General features: G+C 38.0%; 1 protein-coding gene across 1 annotated transcript; it reads left to right on the top strand.

The window, feature by feature from the left end:
• Nucleotides 1-6,062: 6,062 nt before the first annotated feature.
• Nucleotides 6,063-20,123, top strand: PLRG1 (pleiotropic regulator 1). The gene is made up of 15 exons (XM_026120180.2): nucleotides 6,063-6,203; nucleotides 7,638-7,744; nucleotides 7,974-8,116; nucleotides 9,153-9,206; nucleotides 10,801-10,894; nucleotides 11,252-11,342; nucleotides 11,541-11,642; nucleotides 12,322-12,414; nucleotides 12,791-12,940; nucleotides 13,056-13,157; nucleotides 13,667-13,769; nucleotides 14,464-14,572; nucleotides 15,696-15,835; nucleotides 18,681-18,874; nucleotides 19,917-20,123. The coding sequence occupies exons 1-15, from the start codon at nucleotides 6,195-6,197 to the stop codon at nucleotides 19,974-19,976; spliced, it is 1,551 nt and encodes a 516-aa protein (XP_025975965.1). The 5' UTR covers nucleotides 6,063-6,194; the 3' UTR covers nucleotides 19,977-20,123.
• Nucleotides 20,124-21,581: the final 1,458 nt, after the last annotated feature.

The following is a 21,581-nucleotide window of genomic DNA, read 5'->3' as shown; positions in this document are numbered from 1 at the left end:
TAGCTTGTGGTACAGCAGAGAAATAAAACTAGGTCTCACTAGTCCTGAGCTAGAACTTTACCCTTAAATCATCCTGTCTTAGTACATGTAAATCTTAATTAAATATTTGTCTTAAATTCTTTCTGAAACCACTGCCATATTCTACAGTAACTGGTACTTATGGTGTCCTTCTTCAAGGATGAAGTATTCATGGGTACAGCATGAAAAAACAGGGAGATGCCTGTGCAGACTGTATCCCGGACTAAATTATGGCGGGTTGGCATGGGAGCCAGAGCGTGCTGCCGAGTCCCAGCATGGGGAACCCCCGGGGCTACATGTGGCTACAGTGAATTTCCCCTTTGAAGTTCAGCCTTTGACCCTCCTAAGTCCAATACTTATCATTGGCTTCACCAAGAGAGTTGGTTGGTTGTGTTTCCCTGGAGATTTACCAGGAAGCACAATAAATTAACGCATTTATACGATACAAAGGTGAGTTCACAGCTTTGTGTCAAATGATACCATAGAAAGGGGATTATGCTACAGTTCTTTTGGCAAACTGAGGCCTTGTCTACCCTGCAAAGTTTTTGCCTGAAGAGTTTTATCAGCAAAGCTGTACCTGCATGGAGACACAACTCACAAAGGCAAAAAAACGCTTTCACTATGACAGTCTAAATCCGGAACCACAAAGAGAGAAAGGTATATTGGCAAATTTATGTATTTATATCTATATGATGATTTTGGCAGCAGAACTTGATCAACATTGGTTATAACATGATTTTTCCTTCACCCATGTAAGAAATATCCAAGGATACTGTTTCTTCCATCCTTGTAACCACTACAGTTATGTTAACAATTTCTAAGAAGTAAATGAAGCCTTATAAAGAACTCTGAAAACTTGGCCAAGTGTCTTCTAAAAATGATATTAAGGAGGCCTTCTCTTCAAAGTAGGAAACCTATTCTGTTTTCTTTGCATTTTCCTGTCTACATATTACCCTCTGACTCTCATGGTTAGTGAGAAACTGCTCCTGGACTTACGTAGTAATGATATCACTACAAACCTGCTATTGGGAATTGTAATAGTAAAACAATGACCCTACGGTGTTCCAGGACCTCTTTTTGTACAGTACAACCTACCATGCAGAAAAGATACTTGTTGGAAGAGGAATATGTGTGTGTTCTTAAGAGTGATTATTTGTGCACTGCCTCTTGTGTTTGTTCTGTTGGTTTGGCTGTCAATGGTGCAATGCTCTTTACACAAAACCCCAGTCACACAAGTCAAGGTCACTGAATGATGGATCTTCAAAGGTGAATGTGCCCTCTGAAGCAGTCTTGCTATGGGAGGAACACAACTTTCTTATGCCACAGATAAGCTATAATGTTTACTAAATTAAATTAAAAAAAACACCCAGCTGTTAGCAGTTTATTTAGAATGTCTTTTTTAAACAACCAGTGTTGCAACAAGGTTACACTATGAAAACAGTGAAGGGTTATACGTTAATCTCTGGTGTCCTTATTTCTGCCTTTTACTGGTAACAAATATTACTGCAAAGGTTTCTCGTAATGGGAATTAATGTTATCTTCATATCCTGGGACAAAGCAGGCTCTTGAACATGAATGAGTGAGGCTATTCACCCTGGTCTTAAAAACAGCACACAACCTCCTAGAAACCTTTTCTAAATGGTGATTTGCAAAAAATTACACAGTTCATTATTACAGCTGTAGCTGATATGCAAGAATACATCAAATACGGCATATAATAAAAAACTGTATAAAGTTAATATTCTAATTAATATTGCTGACATGATTTAATGAAGTTCTGGGACTGAATTTCACCTTGGACTAAATCTGCTGGAAAAGATGAAATTATTACAGAGATTAATTTGATCTCTGATTTTCTAAAGCAATGCAAGAACACCAGGAAATAAGCAGAGATTAAAAAGTTCTGCAGGGAAAGTTTACTTGTAAAAAATCGAGAATAAAGACAGGGCTATGTGACTGCTACTTCTAATAGCAATAAATGGCACATATGAATGAAATTTTTTTGCAAAATATAAATGGAGGATTTTTTTCAAGGACTGATACAAAAGTCTGCATTTCAAACAAGCTTTTCTTTAAAAATGCAATAAAAAGTAAGGGTAATTTCTTTTAAAAGACAATAGATGGGAAAAAGGCATATCACAGTATTTTATATATTGGCAGAGATTAGCCCTTAAACCATTTCCGCACATCAAATCCATCAGTCAACCAACCAACCAAGGACACGCACTTCTCTTTGTATAAAAAAAAATGTTTTAAAAAAATTGTTTGAAAACCCTGGCTCCAAATCTCCTTTTAAAACCTGAGTATCTTCAGTTGATGGAATTCTGAAAACAGACAGCTGAGAAAGCTCTCAGCTTACCTCCAAAATCCCCGCTGGCAGCCTTTTTCATACAAAAACCAAGAGGTTGAAAGAAGTTCTAGCGCTATTTTCAGGGATGTGAGGAAAAAAAGAAAAAGAAACTGCATTTGCAAAGCCCATAAGCCAGGCAAATACTCCATGCTCACTTGGATTCAAGGTAGATGCCTTGGGCACTGCTCACCCACCTTTTGCTGTTATCGAGCAGCACAAATGCGTTCTGCCCACGTTAGGCTCCATCTGAAGCAAACCGAGATTTAACAGGGGCATGGAGAAGCAAGCTGTCCTTTGGGGGCCTCCTTCTCTTTAGGAAAGAGAGGCTAAATACTAGTCATAAATGGAATTTACAGCAGAGCCAAGAGAGCACACTTAGGCAAGCTGGAGGCCCCTTGCCCTCCAGCAGAGATAGCAATGATCCCCTCCAGCAGCACCCTCTTCAATTCACCTCTGATCTCACCAGCCCAGGACGACACAACCAGCTTACACCATAGTGACCTACTGCCCCACAGAGTTTGCACGCCAGTTTGCAACCTAAACAAGGACAGACGGGGCTTCCCCTCCTTGAGGCACAGCTCTGGTGCTGTGGTCTACTGCAGTCATCTCCACCAAAGCCTCAGAAACCCCCTGACATTCCCTGGCGTCTCAGGATGGACTGCCAAAACAGGTGCTTGGGTTAAACATGAAACCTGGCTCCCAGGCTCAAAATGGAGAAGGCAACGGTCCTCTATGACTAAGGGCATAATGCAGTGGATATCTGCTACCCATCTCCCATCTCAGCCCCAAAACAGGCACAAAGTGCACTGGGGCTAGAAGCCATGTGGAGCGCATTTATGGCTATCACTGCATCTCAAATTGCCAAATATAAAACAACAGTGTGGCCACCAGGAATGATCTATCAATTCTGGAAAAAGAGGACAGTTATTATGCAAAACAGAAAGGCAATTTCTGTGCTGGAAATAATCACATGCTTATGCCATGCTGTGAGTAATAAAGAGAAGAGGTGTGAACCACGGGTATCTCACTGGATTATTTTTTAGACCAAATCCATTCTCAATCTGTTGACAACTCAGCCACACAGACAGCTGCATTATATGGCTGGTATAGTGGTAAAAAAGAGCAACATGATGGAGGGGCAAGGGCTGGCCCAATGACAAAAGATCCGCTTGCCAAATCACAGCTTTAGTGTTGCAGGAAAAGACTTCCCAAATTTAAGAGCAGATGAGTACATGTGAAGACAAAAGGGGCATCTTTGCAATTTGTACATATATCGTTGGTTATTTTAGTTATGAAAGTAAGTGAACAACGTGCTGGATGAGAAATTTTTAAAATGTGCTGCAGGATACACTATAAAAAAAATATGGACTTCAGTCCTTTAGCAATTTACACCTTGTCATGAGATGTAAGCTTGTGTAAACTTTATTTTCCATTTAAAAGTAGCATTCCTATGGACATAAGTTAAAGATATCTTTCCAAAAGAGAGTTATCAGGGATAACTGTTAGAATATTACATAACACTTTTTTTTCTATAGAGGCTGCATTTTAGCCCTGGAATTAAAATATTTTTCCATGTCCACCTCACTGTGTATGGTTTCATGCAGAGGCTTTAGCTTTGACAACTCATGAAGAAAATAATAATTAAAATATGTGATTGCATTACACAAAATAATTAAAAATGCCATGAAGTCCTATAAAATCAAACTGACATAAACAGTACTATATCACTCGTTATAGGGAATCATACATATTCCATGATCTTTCTCACAAGGTTTTAGTAAAACATAGTGCACCTTTCAGAAAGCTAAATATTGCACTCTGCTGTTCGGTAGCTGTAACTGCAGTTTGCATAGCATGATGTTAAATATTCCTTGTTTATAAATGTTCACACTAAACATTTGTCATTTCACCATGGGAGGATCTACTAGTTTGTGATGACAGTGAGTGTGAAGGGTTGCATTTAAGTCCCCACCACAAGCGCTGCTGCCTGAATCATGCAATACAGAAATATCTGCATGGTCACACACCTTCACTAACTCCAAATCCCCGCCATGGCCAGACTTGATTATGTGATTAAAAATCTTCAGTATCAACTAATCCAACAGGACTGAATCAAGATCTTGCATTGGTCTAGCTAATATAACTAGCATAAAATATTTGATTGTTCTAAGTTAAGCTTTCAAAACATTTCGTATGTGAATGCTAATGGAAATATATTTCAACTTTTCTGTAGAGTTCATCATATAGCCTCACACATTTGCGCACATGTATGCATAGACATGCTGCCTGAGTCATTAGCTGAGTGTGAAGATGGTTAAAGGCAGCTTAGGCGTCTGATTTTAAGGGAGATATTTGCTTAACACGTTAGCCTGGTCAGAGGAAGACTAGGAGCAATCACCCTGGAGTCACTCAAGCACTCCTTTTCACAAGTATGATAAGCTAACGAGGCAGATAGGCACTGCTCTATCAGATGTCCTAATGTAGCAAAATACTTGCAGGGCTTTTTAAAAGTGGTTTTAAAAACAGAAATGGAGTCATTCCTATTTAACTCTTCTGCAAATACCAGTGGCTAGGTGTTTACTTAACAAAAAAAAAGCCCTTCAAAGTCTGCAGTCCTTTAAATCAGTGGTTCTTCAGGACCTGCGCAGAGGGTCGCGAGCCAAAGGAGAGCCAACATGGGGAGGAGCCTTTGGCTCAGCGGTGGCCTGGAGGCAGGCAGGACAAACACGGACATTTTTCAATTTTTTTTTCTGAATCTTGCAGCCTTAAAGTCAGATTCATAAGCCTGTACTTGCTGAAAACATTTTCCCTCTTTTTCTTAAATCTAGGTGCTTGCTATTCTCTTGGCATGCACTTTAATTCAATGTGTAGATCAAAAATCCCAGGGATTCGGCCTGCAACTGCACGATCAGTTCTTTTTGTGCAGCGCTGGGTAGCAAATATTCTGTTTTCTCAACTTAGTAAAATTTCTTCTTTACCACACATGTGAGTTTTTATTCTTAAGCACTGGCTTTCCTGAGCCCTCCGGCCTCTGCCCTGTTTCACACCACTGCCTCACTGAGAGCTGAGGAAAAGTACTTTTTTCTGCTTGGGCGTTTGCTCATTTACCTGCATCTTGACTGTTCTCACTCCAGTGGTTTTTCTCTCCTTATCTTTATATATATGCTTGAAAAACCTTTTGTCATTTGTTTTAATGCCACCTGCAAGGCCTCAAGTTTCGATATATTCTAGTTTATCACTAGACTAAACATCACTAGACAGCCCAGTCTCCACGACTCATGAAGGAGGCTCCTTCAGGCTCTTTGCAGGTCTCGCTTTGCCGTCCTAGGAGTCATTTCCCTACTCCTTAGAGTATTTTGCAGTGGTTTTTACCCTCCTACCTCAGCAGCCCCCACACTGGGGTTTTTGCCAGCGCTTGGTCTAGCACTGGATCTGCAAGATCAGGATTTTTTTTTAATTCAAAAAAGGACATTTGACTGCTGACAGCTACTAGAAGCTCCCCAACGTTTACTGTCTGGAGCACAAGCCTCAGTCGCCTGCCTACTTCACTTCACTACCCCATCACCCCTCTCCCCCAGAGCGGGACTCGAACTTGCAGACCCCAACACGGGAAATGGCCGGTGGCGCTGCTAAGCCCCGCCCACAGTTGCGTCACGGCCGCCAACGGCCCGTTCCGGCCCTGCCCTTCGTCTCTTGCTTGCCCTGCGCCCTTCCCGCGCGCGTGCGTGCTCGCGGCGCGTCACTTCCGGTGCGGTGCGGGGTAGGCGCCGGAAGTGCCTCCATAGCGGGCGGCGGCGGGTCGCGGCCGTCGGAGTTGGCCAGCGCCATGGTGGAGGTGAGGCGAGGCGGGGGGGCATGAGGCGGCTGTGGGCGGCGGGGAGCGCGGGCCGCGGCCCCCCCGGCCCCGAGGGCAGCGCGGGAGGGTTTCCTGGCCCACCGTCTGCGGGGCCGGGGCCGGCTGTGCTTTGCCGGCCTGAGGCCGGGCGCGGAGGTGGCGCGGGGCCGCGGAGGGGGTGCGGCGGTCCCGGCCCCCGCTGCCTTTCCTGCTGCGTTAGCAAGGCAGGAGCGCGGCAGCCTTTCGTGAGGTCTCGAGGCAATCCCGGGCAGGAGGCCGCCGCCTTTGCTGGCCCTGGAGCAGTTAGCGCGGTGCGGCTGCAGTGCGCCACTACAAACACGGGGCTGTCAGGATCGTGTAAGGAAATATAAGGATTGCTGCCGTGTGGCAGACTGCTAGCTGGTTTTTTTTTTTCCTCCAGTGTGGTGTCTCTGTCAAAAATATTGCTAGATGCTTCATAATCTTTCATTCATAATGAGGAGAGTCTTTATGATGGGGAGGCAGTCTGTTACTTCGTACTCCTATGGTGTTTACAGCAGCTGCTGTTGTTGAACAGTAATTCCCTCCCATAATTTTTGCTTCTTTCTTCAGTTTGCATGAAACTCCCAACCCATTTTCCCAAAGTTCTAACGTAGCTTCCAGTTTATTGCTGTTATTTGTGTGGTGTGCAGAACAAATACAGTCCTACAGAGAATTCTGTTTTCAGTATACCTAAGCAAGCAGGCTCACATTCCTAATGATTTTTTTTTTACCTGTGGGAAGAAAATACAAAAAAAAAACCCTGAACTGTGCTGGCAATAAAGAGTGTTCTGTGTAACTTGAAAGTTTTACTGTTTGCTTCTTAGTCCCTGAGTGGAATTTTAATGTATTTTGCTTATGGTAATAAAGAGAAAAAAAAAAGATTATTAAAAGAAAACAAGTTTTGTCAGGTGTGATTCCCTGTTATTTTCTTTCAGTAATCTGAAGAGCACTGTGCTGACATGAAGTGACACAGTGTACACAGAAGTTTACGAATACTCTGTTCTTATTACGGAGATAACAGAATATATAGGAATGTTTTCAGAATCGGTTACTTTATTGCCCACGTATAAAAACAGAACTGACAAGTGTGAAGGAAAATCTTTTATGTGTATGTATTCATCACGTAGATGCCAGTGCAGAAAGTTTGATCAAATTTTTTTTGGCCTGCTTTTCTCACACTTGGTGGTTTCCAGGAAAGGATGAGCTGAGTACACATGGAATTAAAACAATTAATGTATGAACTATAATTTTTAGCTTCCACCAAGAATGGTGTCTTCTGTGAACTAGATAGTGACATATCATTTAACGCTATCAGAGCCTGAAATTGCTACTGTATTCAACTTCTATTGATGTTTTCAATTCTTTATTCAACTGTGGCCAAGTGTATTTAAATATGCCTTTCTTTATTTGTAGGAAGTCCAGAAGCATTCTGTGCACACACTTGTGTTCAGATCTTTGAAGAGAACCCATGACATGTTTGTAGCTGATAATGCCAAGCCTATACCATTAGATGAAGAAAGGTATGTGCTGCAACCGGTGAATTACTGCTGTGTCTCAAAGTTTTAAATTATGGTAGTGATCGTTCTAGCCAAGTCACAAGTTCAGCGGTTTGGATAGAATTACAATGTGTGTTAAGGGAAGAAAAATTTGAGGATTGTAAAGTAAGTGGTATAAAATGCTTTCTGAAGTATTTCAAAAGTTAATAATAACTCAAAGATTAGGCTTTAATATGCTTTGCTCTTCCAACAGTCACAAAGTAAAGATGGCAGTCAAGCTGCGTACGGAGTATGGCTCAGTGTTGCACATGCCTACTCTGAAAGAAAACCTGAGAGAGAAAGGAGGCTCAAACACTGGGGATCCTTATGGACATAAACAGTATTCTGGAAATCAAGGTTAGTTTGCTCTTAATGGTATATTTGTCTTTTCTTTTTGTAAGAGACAGTCTCACTGAACTTAAATCTCAAGACCATAATGTTAATCTATCACGGATATAGAAGGAAATCATAATAGCTGTTTTTCATTGATATTTGTCTTGCTAGATTCCAAAGGAGGTTAGTGATTTAGAACAAGGAAAAAGTTTGTTAGAACACAGGGAATGATATGACGCTGTACGATTTTTACAGTAATTCAAGCAACATAGTGTGTGTTGTGCTTAGGTGCTGGAAAGAATAAGATCAGTGATATATTTCTCCTTTTTACAAGTTGATGATGGTCAAGGACATGCTTTTTTTGGTGTCTGTTTTAAGTTTCATAGAATTTTTTTCAGACTTCCTTTATGTATGCAGCTATTAAAGTAGAAAAATCCCTTTGTTTTAAATCTGGAGTCTTTTTTACTTTTCTTTTGGTTATATATAAAATGTGAAACTATTATGTAGATCCTGTATAGAAACTCCTCTTAAAAAGAATACCAAATGCCTTCTTATTTTAGTAGAGATATTTTTTCGGAACGCTTTATTTGGAAATATTCTGAGAGCGAAGAATGTTGAGAGAGACTGAAAAGTCTTTGAAGAAAAAAAGAACTTGTGCTTGCCTTTTCTTCTCCAGTATCACACCATAAGTTTTCTTGACTAGCTTATGCATCAAAAATCCCATGCTATATGCGAAACATAGATTCATTATGTACTTGAATCCTTTTCCATGTTACCTACTTCAGAAAGGCATCTTTGGCAACATAAAGATTCTTCTCTTGAGAAAGCGTCCCTTTTGATAACATTTTTAAAATGGTGGTGCCACTGCCTGTTATTTTAGTAGTCAGTTCTAGCAAACTGGAATAACCAAAACAAATGAATTTCAAGTAAGTGTAGTATGTTACATAGGATTAGTGCTATGTATGGCCTGCTCTGATTTTCCTGAGTTTCCTGCTTTACCATGTGAAATGCAGTGTAGTATAAAATAAAATTATTAATAAGAAATTTTATTGCTCTTCAGGTCAAGAACTTGAATATATGATAACTGGTACACATCCATACCCACCTGGGCCTGGTAAGCAAAATTTGGGGAGTGATGTGTTTTTGTTCTGTTTTGTTTTTTTCCTTCCTGTATAAATTGGGCATCCTCCAGTTCCTGGGAGGCTTCCTGTTATTGCGAATCCATAGTTGATAATGAGAAATGCCACTTGAATCTTTTGTAGTATTATGTAGAGAGTTTTGTGGCTGATAAGTGTTCTGGATTAGGAGGTGCCAGGAGGGTTTAGATGCAGGTGGAGCATCCTTCTTCTCTCTAAGCCTCAGTGAATGTGTGCTTGCTATGGGGCTGTCATTTGTGTCTAGGATATTTCACCCCCTGTGGCAATATCACAAAAATGTTTTGGGAATCCCCTCTCTGATGCTGTGGTCCACTGTCCCTTGTAAAAAAAATTCCTGAGACTGACAGATCCCTGCTTCCTCTGCTACTGTGACAGAGCTGCTCTAAAACTTTTGTTGTGAATAGAGAGTGAGGGAGCAGCTAGAAGGAAGTGGAATGACAATGAGAAATGTGCTGTGCATTTCATCACTAGAGCAAACAGATGTAGGTATCACCACCCTTGCCCTAGGAAAGGGGCATTAGTGTCAAATAATTCTGGTGTCATTTGGTTCAGTGCATGTCTGGAAGGGTTATGTTGATATATTGGCCATTGCTTGTCACTTTTATCACTCCTGCTCTCTCCCTTTGTGACAGTTTAGTTTTGATTGTTGATCTTTTACTGCTAACATTTAAGTTTATTGCAAGTGTTGTGGGAAATGTTTTGTGGCTTGATGCAAGTTAGGTGTGTGTTCGGTAGACCCTCAGTCCTTAAACCTGCATAGCTGCCTTTGACTGTGCTCACACAAGCTTCCTTGAGTTCAGTGCTCTTTTAATAGTCAGATATGTCAAGGTTAAAAATTAGATTTCTTTGTTGTTGTTTTACATGTACATCTCACCCAAATATTGTCTTTGTTGTCAATTGCCAGAACTTTGATCTGGGAAAGAAGTAGAGAAACGGGTGTGAAATATATTCACCAGTCTGTCCAAAACTGAGCTTTGGAGGAGGAAAAAAAGTGATCAGCTGTTCTTAGGATGAGAATATAAATTATCAGTTGTAGTCTGAATTTCAGACTTAAATAGGACTAAATCTTCTGTAGGTCCTGCCCAACTCCATGAGGCACATAGGGACTACATAATAATAAACTGCACTAAAGGGCATAGTTAGCAAATGTTTTTCAAATTATTGTTTCTCTCTGTGATCACAGTAGGAACTGTGATGTTCACAGTTCCACAGTTGTTGAGGCTTGATAAAAAAGAAGATGGGCACTTTCTCAAGTTAGGCTTCCCTTGTTTCCTCTGACAGAATCATACCACTTCCTACTGTAGAAATTGTGTACCTATGTGTAGTAGAATCAAGACTGAGAGAGTTTAGATCAAAATAAAAAGAATTATTTCTATAGGTTTGTGACTTATCTGTGAAAAATAATGTCACTGAATGACAAGATTTAATATTAGAGGTGTGGTAAGCACTTTTACACAGGTGTATGTGTATACATGTGTTTGTGTGTATAATGCACTTTTCTGTTTTCTTTCTAATAGAGTTGTCTTTGCTTTTGCTGTGTTTTCTTTTAAGGTGTGGCTCTGACAGCAGATACTAAGATCCAGAGGATGCCCAGTGAATCTGCAGCTCAATCATTAGCTGTAGCACTTCCTCCTTCTCAGTCCAGGTACTACTGTGTTACTCCACTAACACTTCTGTAGTTTATGGGAATTTCAAGGAAAAATGCGGAAGCTGGGATAAGAACTTTTTTTTTCCCTGGCCAAATCTTGAATATTGTATTTCTCTAAATTGTTTTTTAAAAACAGTTTTTAGCATGGCTGGGCATTGTTTTTCTGTGCACTGTTCTTGGATGTCAAGAGAGGCAATGGACACAAGTTGAAACATGGAAAAATCTGATTAGATGCAAGGGAAAACATTTTGTTTTTTCTTTTGGTTATGTGTTTGAACACTTTGTACCTTTTCCATTTACTTTGTGAAAGGAAGAAGTTGATTCCAATATGTTAACCTTTTTCACTCAACCTAGGTTGGATGCTAATCGGACAGCTGCTGGTGTGGGTGACATTTACAGGCATGCTGGAGTGTCTGAGCGCTCGCAGCCTCCTGGTGTGCCCATGGTGAGTTTGTTATGTATAAGGCTTCTGCTGTCAAAGTAGGTAGTGTTCACCAGACCACTTCCAGCTTCAGCTGTGAGTTCTGTGGAGTCCTGACTGAATAAGTTTAATCAGTTTTGACATGGCACAACAAGGAGGCTTTAGACTTTATATGAACAGATTGATTATAAAGCATAAGAGTAACCTTCCTTTACTTTATAGGCCATGATGGAAGCTGGTGGAAACAAAAATTCTGCGTTAATGGCAAAGAAAGCTCCAACCATGCCCAAACCTCAGTGGCATCCACCTTGGAAACTCTACAGAGTAAGTTATGAACTTACAGACATGCATGCAAAGTAAATGAATGTTTTATGTTCTACGAAGACTTCAAAACTTAGATTTTAATTTCTGTTTCTCATTCATGAAATGGAACAAAATGAAATCAAATGAACAGTGATCATGCCTAAGTTATATGCATACTCTCTCCTTAAATAACAAGATTAGATTAGAAACTTTTCATTTTATTTAGTAAATTATGTTGTGAATATTATTTTTTTTTACATTTTTGTAGTGTGATAAACTTTAAAGATTTTTATCTTTTCCAGTCAGATTCTTTGGCAGAGGAATTATTTTTTTATTATTGTATAAGCACTACATAGCAGCTTAAAGAAGCTGCACTTAAATACAGTCCTCCTCTGCGAAGTCTCAAGTGTTGAGCCACAATATTATGGACTCATAAAGGATTTGAAACAGTGGCTTATTGGTGCAGGGTTTTTCCCCATTACAAGTTCTGTAGGTCTGGTTTATGACATGTTAAATGAAGAGAGATTACTAGAAATTAGAACTAAAAATCAAGCTCCTATCAGATCTAAACTCAGATCTGACTTTTCAGGGGAGCATGCATTTCTTATCTAATACAGACAAATTTCAGTGTTAGAGAAGGAGAATTATATTGACAGATATGTTTATTTCTGATTTTTGCAAATTTCTTGTTTGTCTAAAGGTTATCAGTGGTCATCTGGGCTGGGTGAGATGCATTGCAGTAGAACCAGGAAATCAATGGTTTGTTACTGGCTCAGCTGACAGAACTATAAAGGTAAGGGGTTGGAAGAAATTACTGACAAATTAAGTTGTCTTTCTCATGCTATTTAGAAATGTTTTCAGTCCCTGGAAACAATTTCTTGGTTAGTGGGTACAAAATAGTCAGCTATAGAATGTGTGTGGTTTTCTTTTTTTTTTTTTTTTCCTTCTTTCTCCCCCCTCTTGTTACCTAGTCACAAGCACAAGAGGATTTGTGGAGTATTATTTCTTCTTGAGATCTTATTCATCGTATGGTAGTAGTTAGCAAACATTTATGTCACTGTAATTCTTAGAATTTTTAACTTCAATTGACCTTTTACCTAGGCTATTTACCCAGGCTACCACTGTGTAGCTTTATATTCATCTGTCTCAAAATACCTATTTTGATGCAGATTTGGGACCTTGCTAGTGGCAAATTAAAATTGTCTTTGACGGGACACATCAGTACTGTACGAGGGGTGATAGTAAGTGCCAGAAGTCCGTACTTGTTTTCTTGTGGAGAAGACAAACAAGTGAAATGCTGGGATCTTGAATACAATAAGGTAAGCTTTGGTTTCTTTAATTAGAGTTAATCGGTAGGGGCAAATATAAAAATCAAAACATTTAAAATATTCCTTTAAGTATCCAGTTAAACTTTTTTTTAAAAAATTCATCTAGGTTATCAGACATTATCATGGTCACCTAAGTGCTGTCTATGGTTTAGACTTGCATCCAACAATAGATGTACTGGTGACATGTAGCAGAGATTCAACAGCACGAGTAAGTAAAACTTTGTTTTAACACCTTCCATTTATGAAAGTAAACAGTTAACAAAGGTTAAAGACATATCAGGATTAAAATGCAAAGATGATTTTATGTTAACTTTGTCTTCCTTTGTAGATAGAAACTTAAGCATTTGATTGTACCCCAAATATAGACAAATGCAGTGTAATTTCAGGAGAATGTTTTACTACTTAATTGGGTAGGTAGGCTACGTTATATATAGTCGCTTTAGTTTCTTGTTTTTAGAAGATGGTATACCTTTATGTTGACTGACTTTGCAGTAAGTTATCTATATATCATAAAAATTGAGTACCAGGCTCTCCACTTCCCTTGAAATTTGTCAATTGAGGCAAATTGGGGCAGTTCTGTGGTGATAAAAAACAGACTAAATACTACAGTTTTACTCATAGAACTACAGCAAGAATTTCTTACCATCTGTGACAGTACCTAAAATACATTGAATAGGCGCCTTTTCTTGACCTCTGTAATTTACTGTGGTTTCATAGATATGGGATGTGAGAACAAAAGCCAGTGTGCACACACTGTCAGGACACACAAATGCAGTTGCAACAGTGAAGTGCCAAGCTGCAGAACCACAAATTATTACAGGTAGAGTGGACAATAATTGTTTTTCAATCATGTAATCTATACAACAATAATAAATATCTGTTCTGTAATCATGTGATGAAGATACTGTTATCTCTGTTAATTTATTTATTTAATTTATTTCTCTTGTTAGTTTCCTGTTAAGTGGGCTGTATAGTGATTATTTTATACTATTAATAGTAGGCTTAAGCAAATATACTTGTGCATTGCTTAAAAAGAACTCTGTTTTTCTGCATTTCCTCTGTTTAAAGTTTAAAGTTCTTGTAATGTGGATTGAGTCTTTGTATTTTGTGCAGTCTTCTGCAATTGTCCATCATCCAGTTAAATGCCCAGTTCCATGGTTAAAAATGAACTACTTCTTTCTCACTACATCAAAATCCAGCTTTGTTTTGTAACTACTTAATTATTCTTGAATTTCAAATTGCATAAAATATTCCTTATATCTTGTAAACCTTTCCAGTAGTGCTGGAGACTGTTAACACTCAGCATATTTTACTTCTGAGGTGGTATTGGTGGTAAAGAACTTGGGGCTCACATGGCGTGTTTTCATCATTTTTCCGTAGTTAAAATACAACAATGTTCTCTCTCTCTCTCTCACGCACGCTCTCTCGCGCGCACTCTCTCAAGCTTGGCTGTCATATGAAAGCAATAGAATTAGAATAATAGTTTTTACTATTTTTTGTTACTTTCATTGCAGGCAGTCATGATACTACAATAAGGCTTTGGGATTTGGTGGCAGGAAAAACTCGTGTTACTTTAACAAACCACAAGAAATCTGTAAGAGCAGTTGTACTACATCCAAGACAGTAAGTTTTCCTCTTTCCTTTACCCTTTCACAGTTTGTAACTTTGGGCAGTGACAAAGTCAATATGAATGATGATTTAAAATGATAGGAGAGAACAGTGTGGAAAAATTAATGAAAGAAGAGCTTAGAATGCTTTAAAAAGATACATATTAGTAAAATATTGGTTCCCAAAAGCCTTTAGTACACTGATTCCATTCTCCACGTATTGGTGCTGGTGTATGTTAGTAATTCTCAGAATTTTTTATATTCCACAGAGCTCCTTATATGTGCTTTGATGCAGTCTGTGAGAGATCAGTTACACTGGGCTTCCTAAGACTAATAATAATTACATAATTGAACATTAGCAGAAAGTGAGGAAGTTTTGTAAAATTGTCTGTGTGTCAATAATGCTAAAGGAGACAACAACTACTGCAAGGGATTTTTTTTTTTTGAATCTGTGTTTCACTGCACAAGATGCTTCAATATAACTGGTCTTACAGAGAAACTTTTATAAGTAATTAATCTTTGAAGCAGATGGTGGCAAGGTACCAATTTAAGATGCTATATTTTGTTGCATCAACAGTTATCTAGTCTCATAAATCCCTATAAAAACAGTGGGTGAAAAAACTGCAGGATCTGTTAAGTAGACAGCAAATTGCTTTAGACATGGTGGCAGCTGAAAATATTGCTAAAGGCTTTTGTATGTGCTACCCAAATAACCTATGTAAATGCATATGTTAAAATGAGGAAACACTTTTTTTCCCCCCCTCTTTTCTCCCTGATACTCGATGGTGCCCTTAAACCTGCCAGAATAACTATGGACAAGAACATTAGTTTTTTATGCTCTCCAAAATTTTAAAAATATATTTTATGTTTGTTTGCATATTGTCATCGTATATGGCACAGGAGAGCCTTGTGATTTATAAAGTTTAGATAATCTATAGAATGAAAAGGAAACAATTATGTAATTACTGTTCTCATTCATTATTTTGTAAAATCACTTCGTATTTATGCAAAATATGTAATATTAAGGAACTTTGCAACTAGTTCAGCAGTAGTTTTAGTGAAAGGCATTGGCTCTCCTTACTTTGACATTGGCTTATCCTTATTTTAAATTCCAATTTACTGTCCTAATCTTCTTTCAGTTACACATTCGCATCTGGTTCTCCAGATAATATTAAACAGTGGAAATTTCCAGACGGAAACTTCATTCAGAACCTCTCTGGTCACAATGCTATTATCAACACACTGGCTGTAAATTCAGATGGAGTTTTGGTCTCAGGAGGTAAAGTGAGAAATACTTACTGATATTTCCTTCCCTTACTGTTTATGTGCCTGGAGGTCCTTAGGCAAAGATGCTCATGGAGCCCTTCTTTAGCTGGGCTTACAAGCCAGCTACAGCCCACAACTTCATTTCATAGGGAGCAGGGTAACTTTATTTTCTTTGGTGTTAACTGAATTGCATGCCCAAAAATGCATTTGAAAGTAGTTTCAGCCCACAGCAGGGAAGAGGTTTCCCATTCTCAGTTGACTATTGCGCATGGCTTCAGAGTCCATCCCGTTGGATCTCTTGAATCTGAATCACTAGTGTCCCCTCACAAACGGACTGGAAATCAGAAGTAGACTAGGAGACCCCTGGCTCCTTGGTGGCTGCTTAGTCACATGTTGATGCAGTGAGAATGGATAGAGGAGACACAAAAATCCTGCTAGAGCCTGCTGTACCATTTAAATCTTAACTCTTCCCTGTTTTGTATGCAGCACAAATGCATTGGCTCTGCTGTCTAGAAGTTTATTACATGCGTTTTCTGATGTTATCTTTGCATTGTATCAGATCTTAGCTTAATAGCTAATCTTCAAACTGTATTTGGCTCTGTGAATCAAAACCAGGTTTACTCAGCTATATTATATATGCAAGCATTCTAAAGTTGGGAAACTAGCCACTTTGCTCCAGTGTCTACATATTCTGTGGGAGGATTTTGTGTCCATTGTGAACACATTGATTTAATTTGTCACTCAGAAGCTTTGTGAATTAACATGATCATCTGAAACATTTAGAGTGTTGGTCTTTGAGCCCCAAATATGTGGGAATTACTGGTTTATGTGCATGTGTCTGTTGGGGGGGTAGGAAGAGAAGCCTGAATGCTTCCTTACTAAATCTGCTCATGAATAATTTTATAAGAATCTTGATTACCTCATATTGCAGGTGGTATTTTTCTATAATGCGGTTACCCAAGCATTGTAATAAAATTGGTGTGATGGAAGTATATGTTACTAAAACCATATTTGATGTTTCTGAGAGTTTGTTTGAACAAGATGGTAAATGTGTAGACTTTTTTAGTGGCAAGCTTTTATGAAACTAGCTTACAGAAACCTCAACTGAATTCAAATCTGCTTTTCATTAGAGTACTGTGCCTACATAGTAGGGTGATAGTAAGGTTTTTTAAATTGTAGATGCTATCATAAATAGAAAATGAACAAATAGTATGAAAAAGGAAGCACTAATTTCATAGCTTGAGAACAGAGTTCTAGAGAAAGAACCCAAGATCATGTGAGAAATCACAGTTAAAGCAGGAGGTCGAATCCAAATGTTTGATTGATCTTAGACCAGTTGTTTAAACAAGGCGGTCCTAGTAGAGCTCTAGCAGTCATAGGAAAGTAAATTAAGAGGCTTGTCTGTATTGCTCCAAATTACTCCTGGAGTCTTGAGTTTTCAGCCCTTGGTTTTACTTCTCTAATCTTTTGGGTAGTAGTAACCAAGATTGGGACTTAATTCACAATATTGTACATGAGCTAAAAAGTTCAGTTTAAGATTTAGATTCCATAAGTTTGCAGTAAGCAAGCTACTTAAAAAAACACTTCTATGTTTGTATACAAAGCATAATTGTTCTGAAAGCTGTTACTTCTTTGTTAAGTTGCACTTTTGAACACTAAAATTTTTTTTCTGTTCTTGGTCCCATTTGATATTCCAAATCCCAAGCCTACATTTAATACTGTAAAATGGAAATGTGTTGAGCTGGAAGATAGCTAATTATGTTGTCAGCTTACCCTAGTTATGATTTCAAGTAAATATAATATGGTATCCGTGATCTTAGAATGAGGATAAAATTGTATTTGAGAACATGTGCATTCATTGTGAAAGCAAGAACTTGACAAACTGCTAAGGGTTTTTTAATACTTCATTCTCTATTGTTTTTGAAGACATTTCTAGAAGGTACTTGCAGGATTTTTTTGTGTTAAAGTAATTGAGGCTTTAGAAAAATTGTTCTTTTTCCACATCAGAAGATTGTTTTTCTAATTATTTTGTGTGTGTGTGTGTGTGTGTGGTTTTATTTTAAGATACTGTTTGGATATGGACTTTCTTACATCCTTATGCTATCTACAACTTCAAAGAAGCTGATGCTGAGTTAAAATAATTTGAGGTTACCTTTGAGTCTCTTACCTTAGAAGCATACTTCCTGAAACAATTGGATTTCTTGTCTAGTTGGCATCAGTGAAGAAATGAAAATTTTAATAGGTCTGGTTCAGCTAGGTCTTTTTTTCTTTATTTATTTACTGAAACTGAAAAAGTTGCTTTGAGAGCATCCTTCAGAACAGGGAGTTCAGATCTGTATGAATACCCTTAAGCTGATGCTGCTAGCAATAATGGTGACAGTGGTTTAAACTAGTAGTTGAAATAAGCTGAATGTTTGCAGAGGTTCTATGTCCCTTGCTGACAAATTCAGCAGTGAATGTTTGTGATCTGTTTAACAGGATGATATCTCTTTGGTCAATTTTATTAGAGCTACTGAATAGGGAACTGATTCAGAATTGAAGTCCTTTCTTTGCTTCCAAACCAACTTACTGCAATTGCCTTGTGCCTTAGTATGCCAGCTGTCTGGGCTATCTGATGCAAAGTTCGATGAGCTTCTGAGGAAGCTTCCATCAGCCTTCTTAAACAAGAGTGACCCTCCTTATTTAAGAAGGAAACGAGCAGAAAACAGGATACTACTATGTGATATGCTGAGCTATTCCACGTGAACATTACAGTTAACATGTTCCTGATGCATTAAACAGTTGTTCATGACACTGTTTTTAGGAAAAATAGTAGAAATTAATTGGTTAAAATTATAATCATGTTTCTTTTTTTGCAGCTGATAATGGTACTATGCATCTTTGGGACTGGAGAACTGGGTATAACTTCCAGAGAGTACATGCAGCTGTACAGCCAGGTTCTTTGGACAGTGAATCGGGAATATTTGCTTGTGTTTTTGACCAGTCAGAAAGCAGACTGCTAACTGCTGAGGCTGATAAAACCATAAAAGTGTACAGAGAAGATGATACTGCGGTATGTTAAAGTGACTTTTGAATTGTATTGCCATGAAACCAATGGATTTGGAACAAATGGCATATATCCATAGGAGCCGTGTATACGGATTTGTTCAATTAGTCTTGTCATTAATGTTTGAAAAGAATGAGTATGTAATTACAGAAAGAGGACAGCAGCAGCTAGTTTCCAAACTCCTGATTTCTTATTTAATGCTATAAGAAGTCTCAGGTACATGTACTCTTCTGCAAAAGTCTTTGTGATGCAGTTTGGAGACATCTCATTACAATAAAAGTATATATTTAATTTTGAAGCCAGTAGGGGACTGTATTTATAATCATTAAAAGATAGGAACTAGACAAAGATTGTTTAAAATTTGAAGATTTACTGTACTTCTGTATATAATCTATATTAAAAATCAAAGGTAGATGACTAGAATTCAGAGTAAACAGCTTAGTTCCAAAATACCGTGCTAAATTCTGAATGAGTATACTAATGTACTAGATGATAGTTCAGTGTATAGTTTCTCTGTATCAGTGTGTCTTCAACACAGTAAGTCTTCAATATAAAGAATGTAAGTATTAAACCTAGGGATTTTCTGCATTGAATCAGACTTGGAGTAACACTGAGCTATAAAGGAAAAAGGAATATTTTATTTGTTGTTTATCCACAATTGGGCAAAATGTAGAGATCAGGAAACTTGTCAACACGCATGTGGATGTTGGTAGAAGGACTGGCTGTGGAATTCCTATTCCTGTACTTTGATCACTAATACATTTTTTTTCTGAACTGCCACTGACAATCTTATTTTTACTCTTGTTGTCAAAAAAAAAAAAAAAAAACTGAAGAAAAGTAGAGACCTTGTCATGTACTTCAGACAGTGGGATGAACTAAAATAACATTTAATTTGGGTAAACAAATTACATAATATAGTAGTTACATAGGATATACAGTCTATTTCATACATAACATTGAAATGTAAGTAATATTTTAAACTGAACCTTAATTACAGATAAATTTCAAGTTAAAAATATCCTTATGAGATTTTTCTTTTTCCCTTCAGACTGAAGAAACTCATCCTGTCAGCTGGAAACCGGAAATTATCAAGAGAAAGCGATTTTAATACGGCTACATACGTATGCTATAATTTTGTTTTGGCTTTCCTGAAAGTATTCAGTCATGTTATGTTCTGCCTAGAACAGCAGAGCAGGAACTCAGCTAAAGTTACTGCTTTTTCAACATGTTTTATAATAAATTCTATTTCTCCTTGTTTTTGTCTTTTTTTGGTATGATCCCAGCACACCTGTTGCAGCTGTTAACTGTTTTGCTTTTTAGAGCATGTATAGTTCATGAAAAGGATAGGTGGTTACTTGATTGTACGTGCAGATGGTTTCTTGATTTTATATATACACTGAGTGTAAGTCTAAAAATATTATGTTGAGCCAGGTTTTGTGGAAGACCCTTACCTGACTGCAAAAGTTAATTGCAAATTCATGCATAGAGACCATCTACTGGCAATTTTTTGAGTAACATTTTTAAATTGTAGGCTACTATTCTTTATGGTATATGTGCTAAGTATCTACTGTAATGGAACAGTATATATACTAAATTATGGAATAATAGAGTAATCAAGGAAGAGGCAGAACTATATAATAATAGTAATAATGTAGTTTGCTTAGTAAAGGTACTCATTGAGCATTGGCAGAGTTCTGTTATTGAATGAAACTGACTTTCAAAGTGCTTCTCTCCCTAGAAAAGTTTTCCTATGCAATTGCTCATCTTTGCCGATTTCATTTCGGAGTGGACCTTCTATAGCAAGGGCCACTGTCAAATCATATGGCTTACAATAAGCACCAGTTTAGGACCAGCTGACTTACCTTTTTAAATCAACTGTCTTTTGCTTTTTCCAATTATCCAAAGTATGTGTGGTGTTAGATTATAGGAAACTTCTGAAACTGCTCTAAAAGGAAAAGCTCTAAAGTCATTCCAGTCTTAATTGTATTTGCAGCTGCCTCCCCACTACCTTATTAAGGATTTTTAAAATATTATTGAAAGACGATTAATACTCCTGGAGGGGCAAAACTTTCATTCTGTTTGCAGAACAGTCATATATTGGGCAATAAACATGTAAGCCTCCTTGCTACAGCATATCTGTGATGTTAATGCTGTGCTGAAGCGCTTTCTGTTGGGCAGAGGGAAAAGCAGGAGTCATTCAGCCATTCAGTTGTTGGCAACTTTGCTAACATTGCTGATAGCAGCAGCAGCGAGTTTCATGTTGGGTAAACACAAAATTGTTTTGTGGCCACTGGACTGATGCTAACCATTTCTACTTCTTGCCAGTCTGACATCTCTTTTCAAATCTGTGAATTATGTTAGAGAAATCACATAGTTTGCTGTAAGTGCCTCGGATACTTGCAGTGTAGCTTACCAAAAGCTAGTAAAACTAAATGTTGTTCATATTATAAGGTTATTTGTCTTACTAATTTTTTTATGATGCACAAGAATACTCATGTATACATCCTTTAAATACTGTACTTATAATTTAAATGTTTGACAGTATCTTTTTTGAAACAGTTCATGATGCATAAATAACTAAATTTTGGTTGACAGCTATTGTCTAAAACATCTTCACAAAATAGTCAGATTTACGCACATTGAGTTGTTTATTGTTGTTCTTCAGCATACATTGTTTTGCCTTTCAGGTTACTGTATTTCAGAACAAAATAGC

The sequence above is a fragment of the Dromaius novaehollandiae genome, chromosome 4 (genome assembly GCF_036370855.1).
Source record: "Dromaius novaehollandiae isolate bDroNov1 chromosome 4, bDroNov1.hap1, whole genome shotgun sequence".
In the NCBI taxonomy this organism is placed as follows: domain Eukaryota; kingdom Metazoa; phylum Chordata; class Aves; order Casuariiformes; family Dromaiidae; genus Dromaius; species Dromaius novaehollandiae.
The sequence above is the reverse complement of the archived record's forward strand: the minus strand, read 5'-3'. Positions and strand labels throughout refer to the sequence as shown.

Coding starts and splice junctions, on each gene's coding strand:
- PLRG1 (XM_026120180.2), top strand. Junction 9,207..10,800: donor TCCATACCCACCTGGGCCTG/GTAAGCAAAATT, acceptor TTTTCTTTTAAG/GTGTGGCTCTGACAGCAGAT. Junction 15,836..18,680: donor TGGAGTTTTGGTCTCAGGAG/GTAAAGTGAGAA, acceptor CTTTTTTTGCAG/CTGATAATGGTACTATGCAT.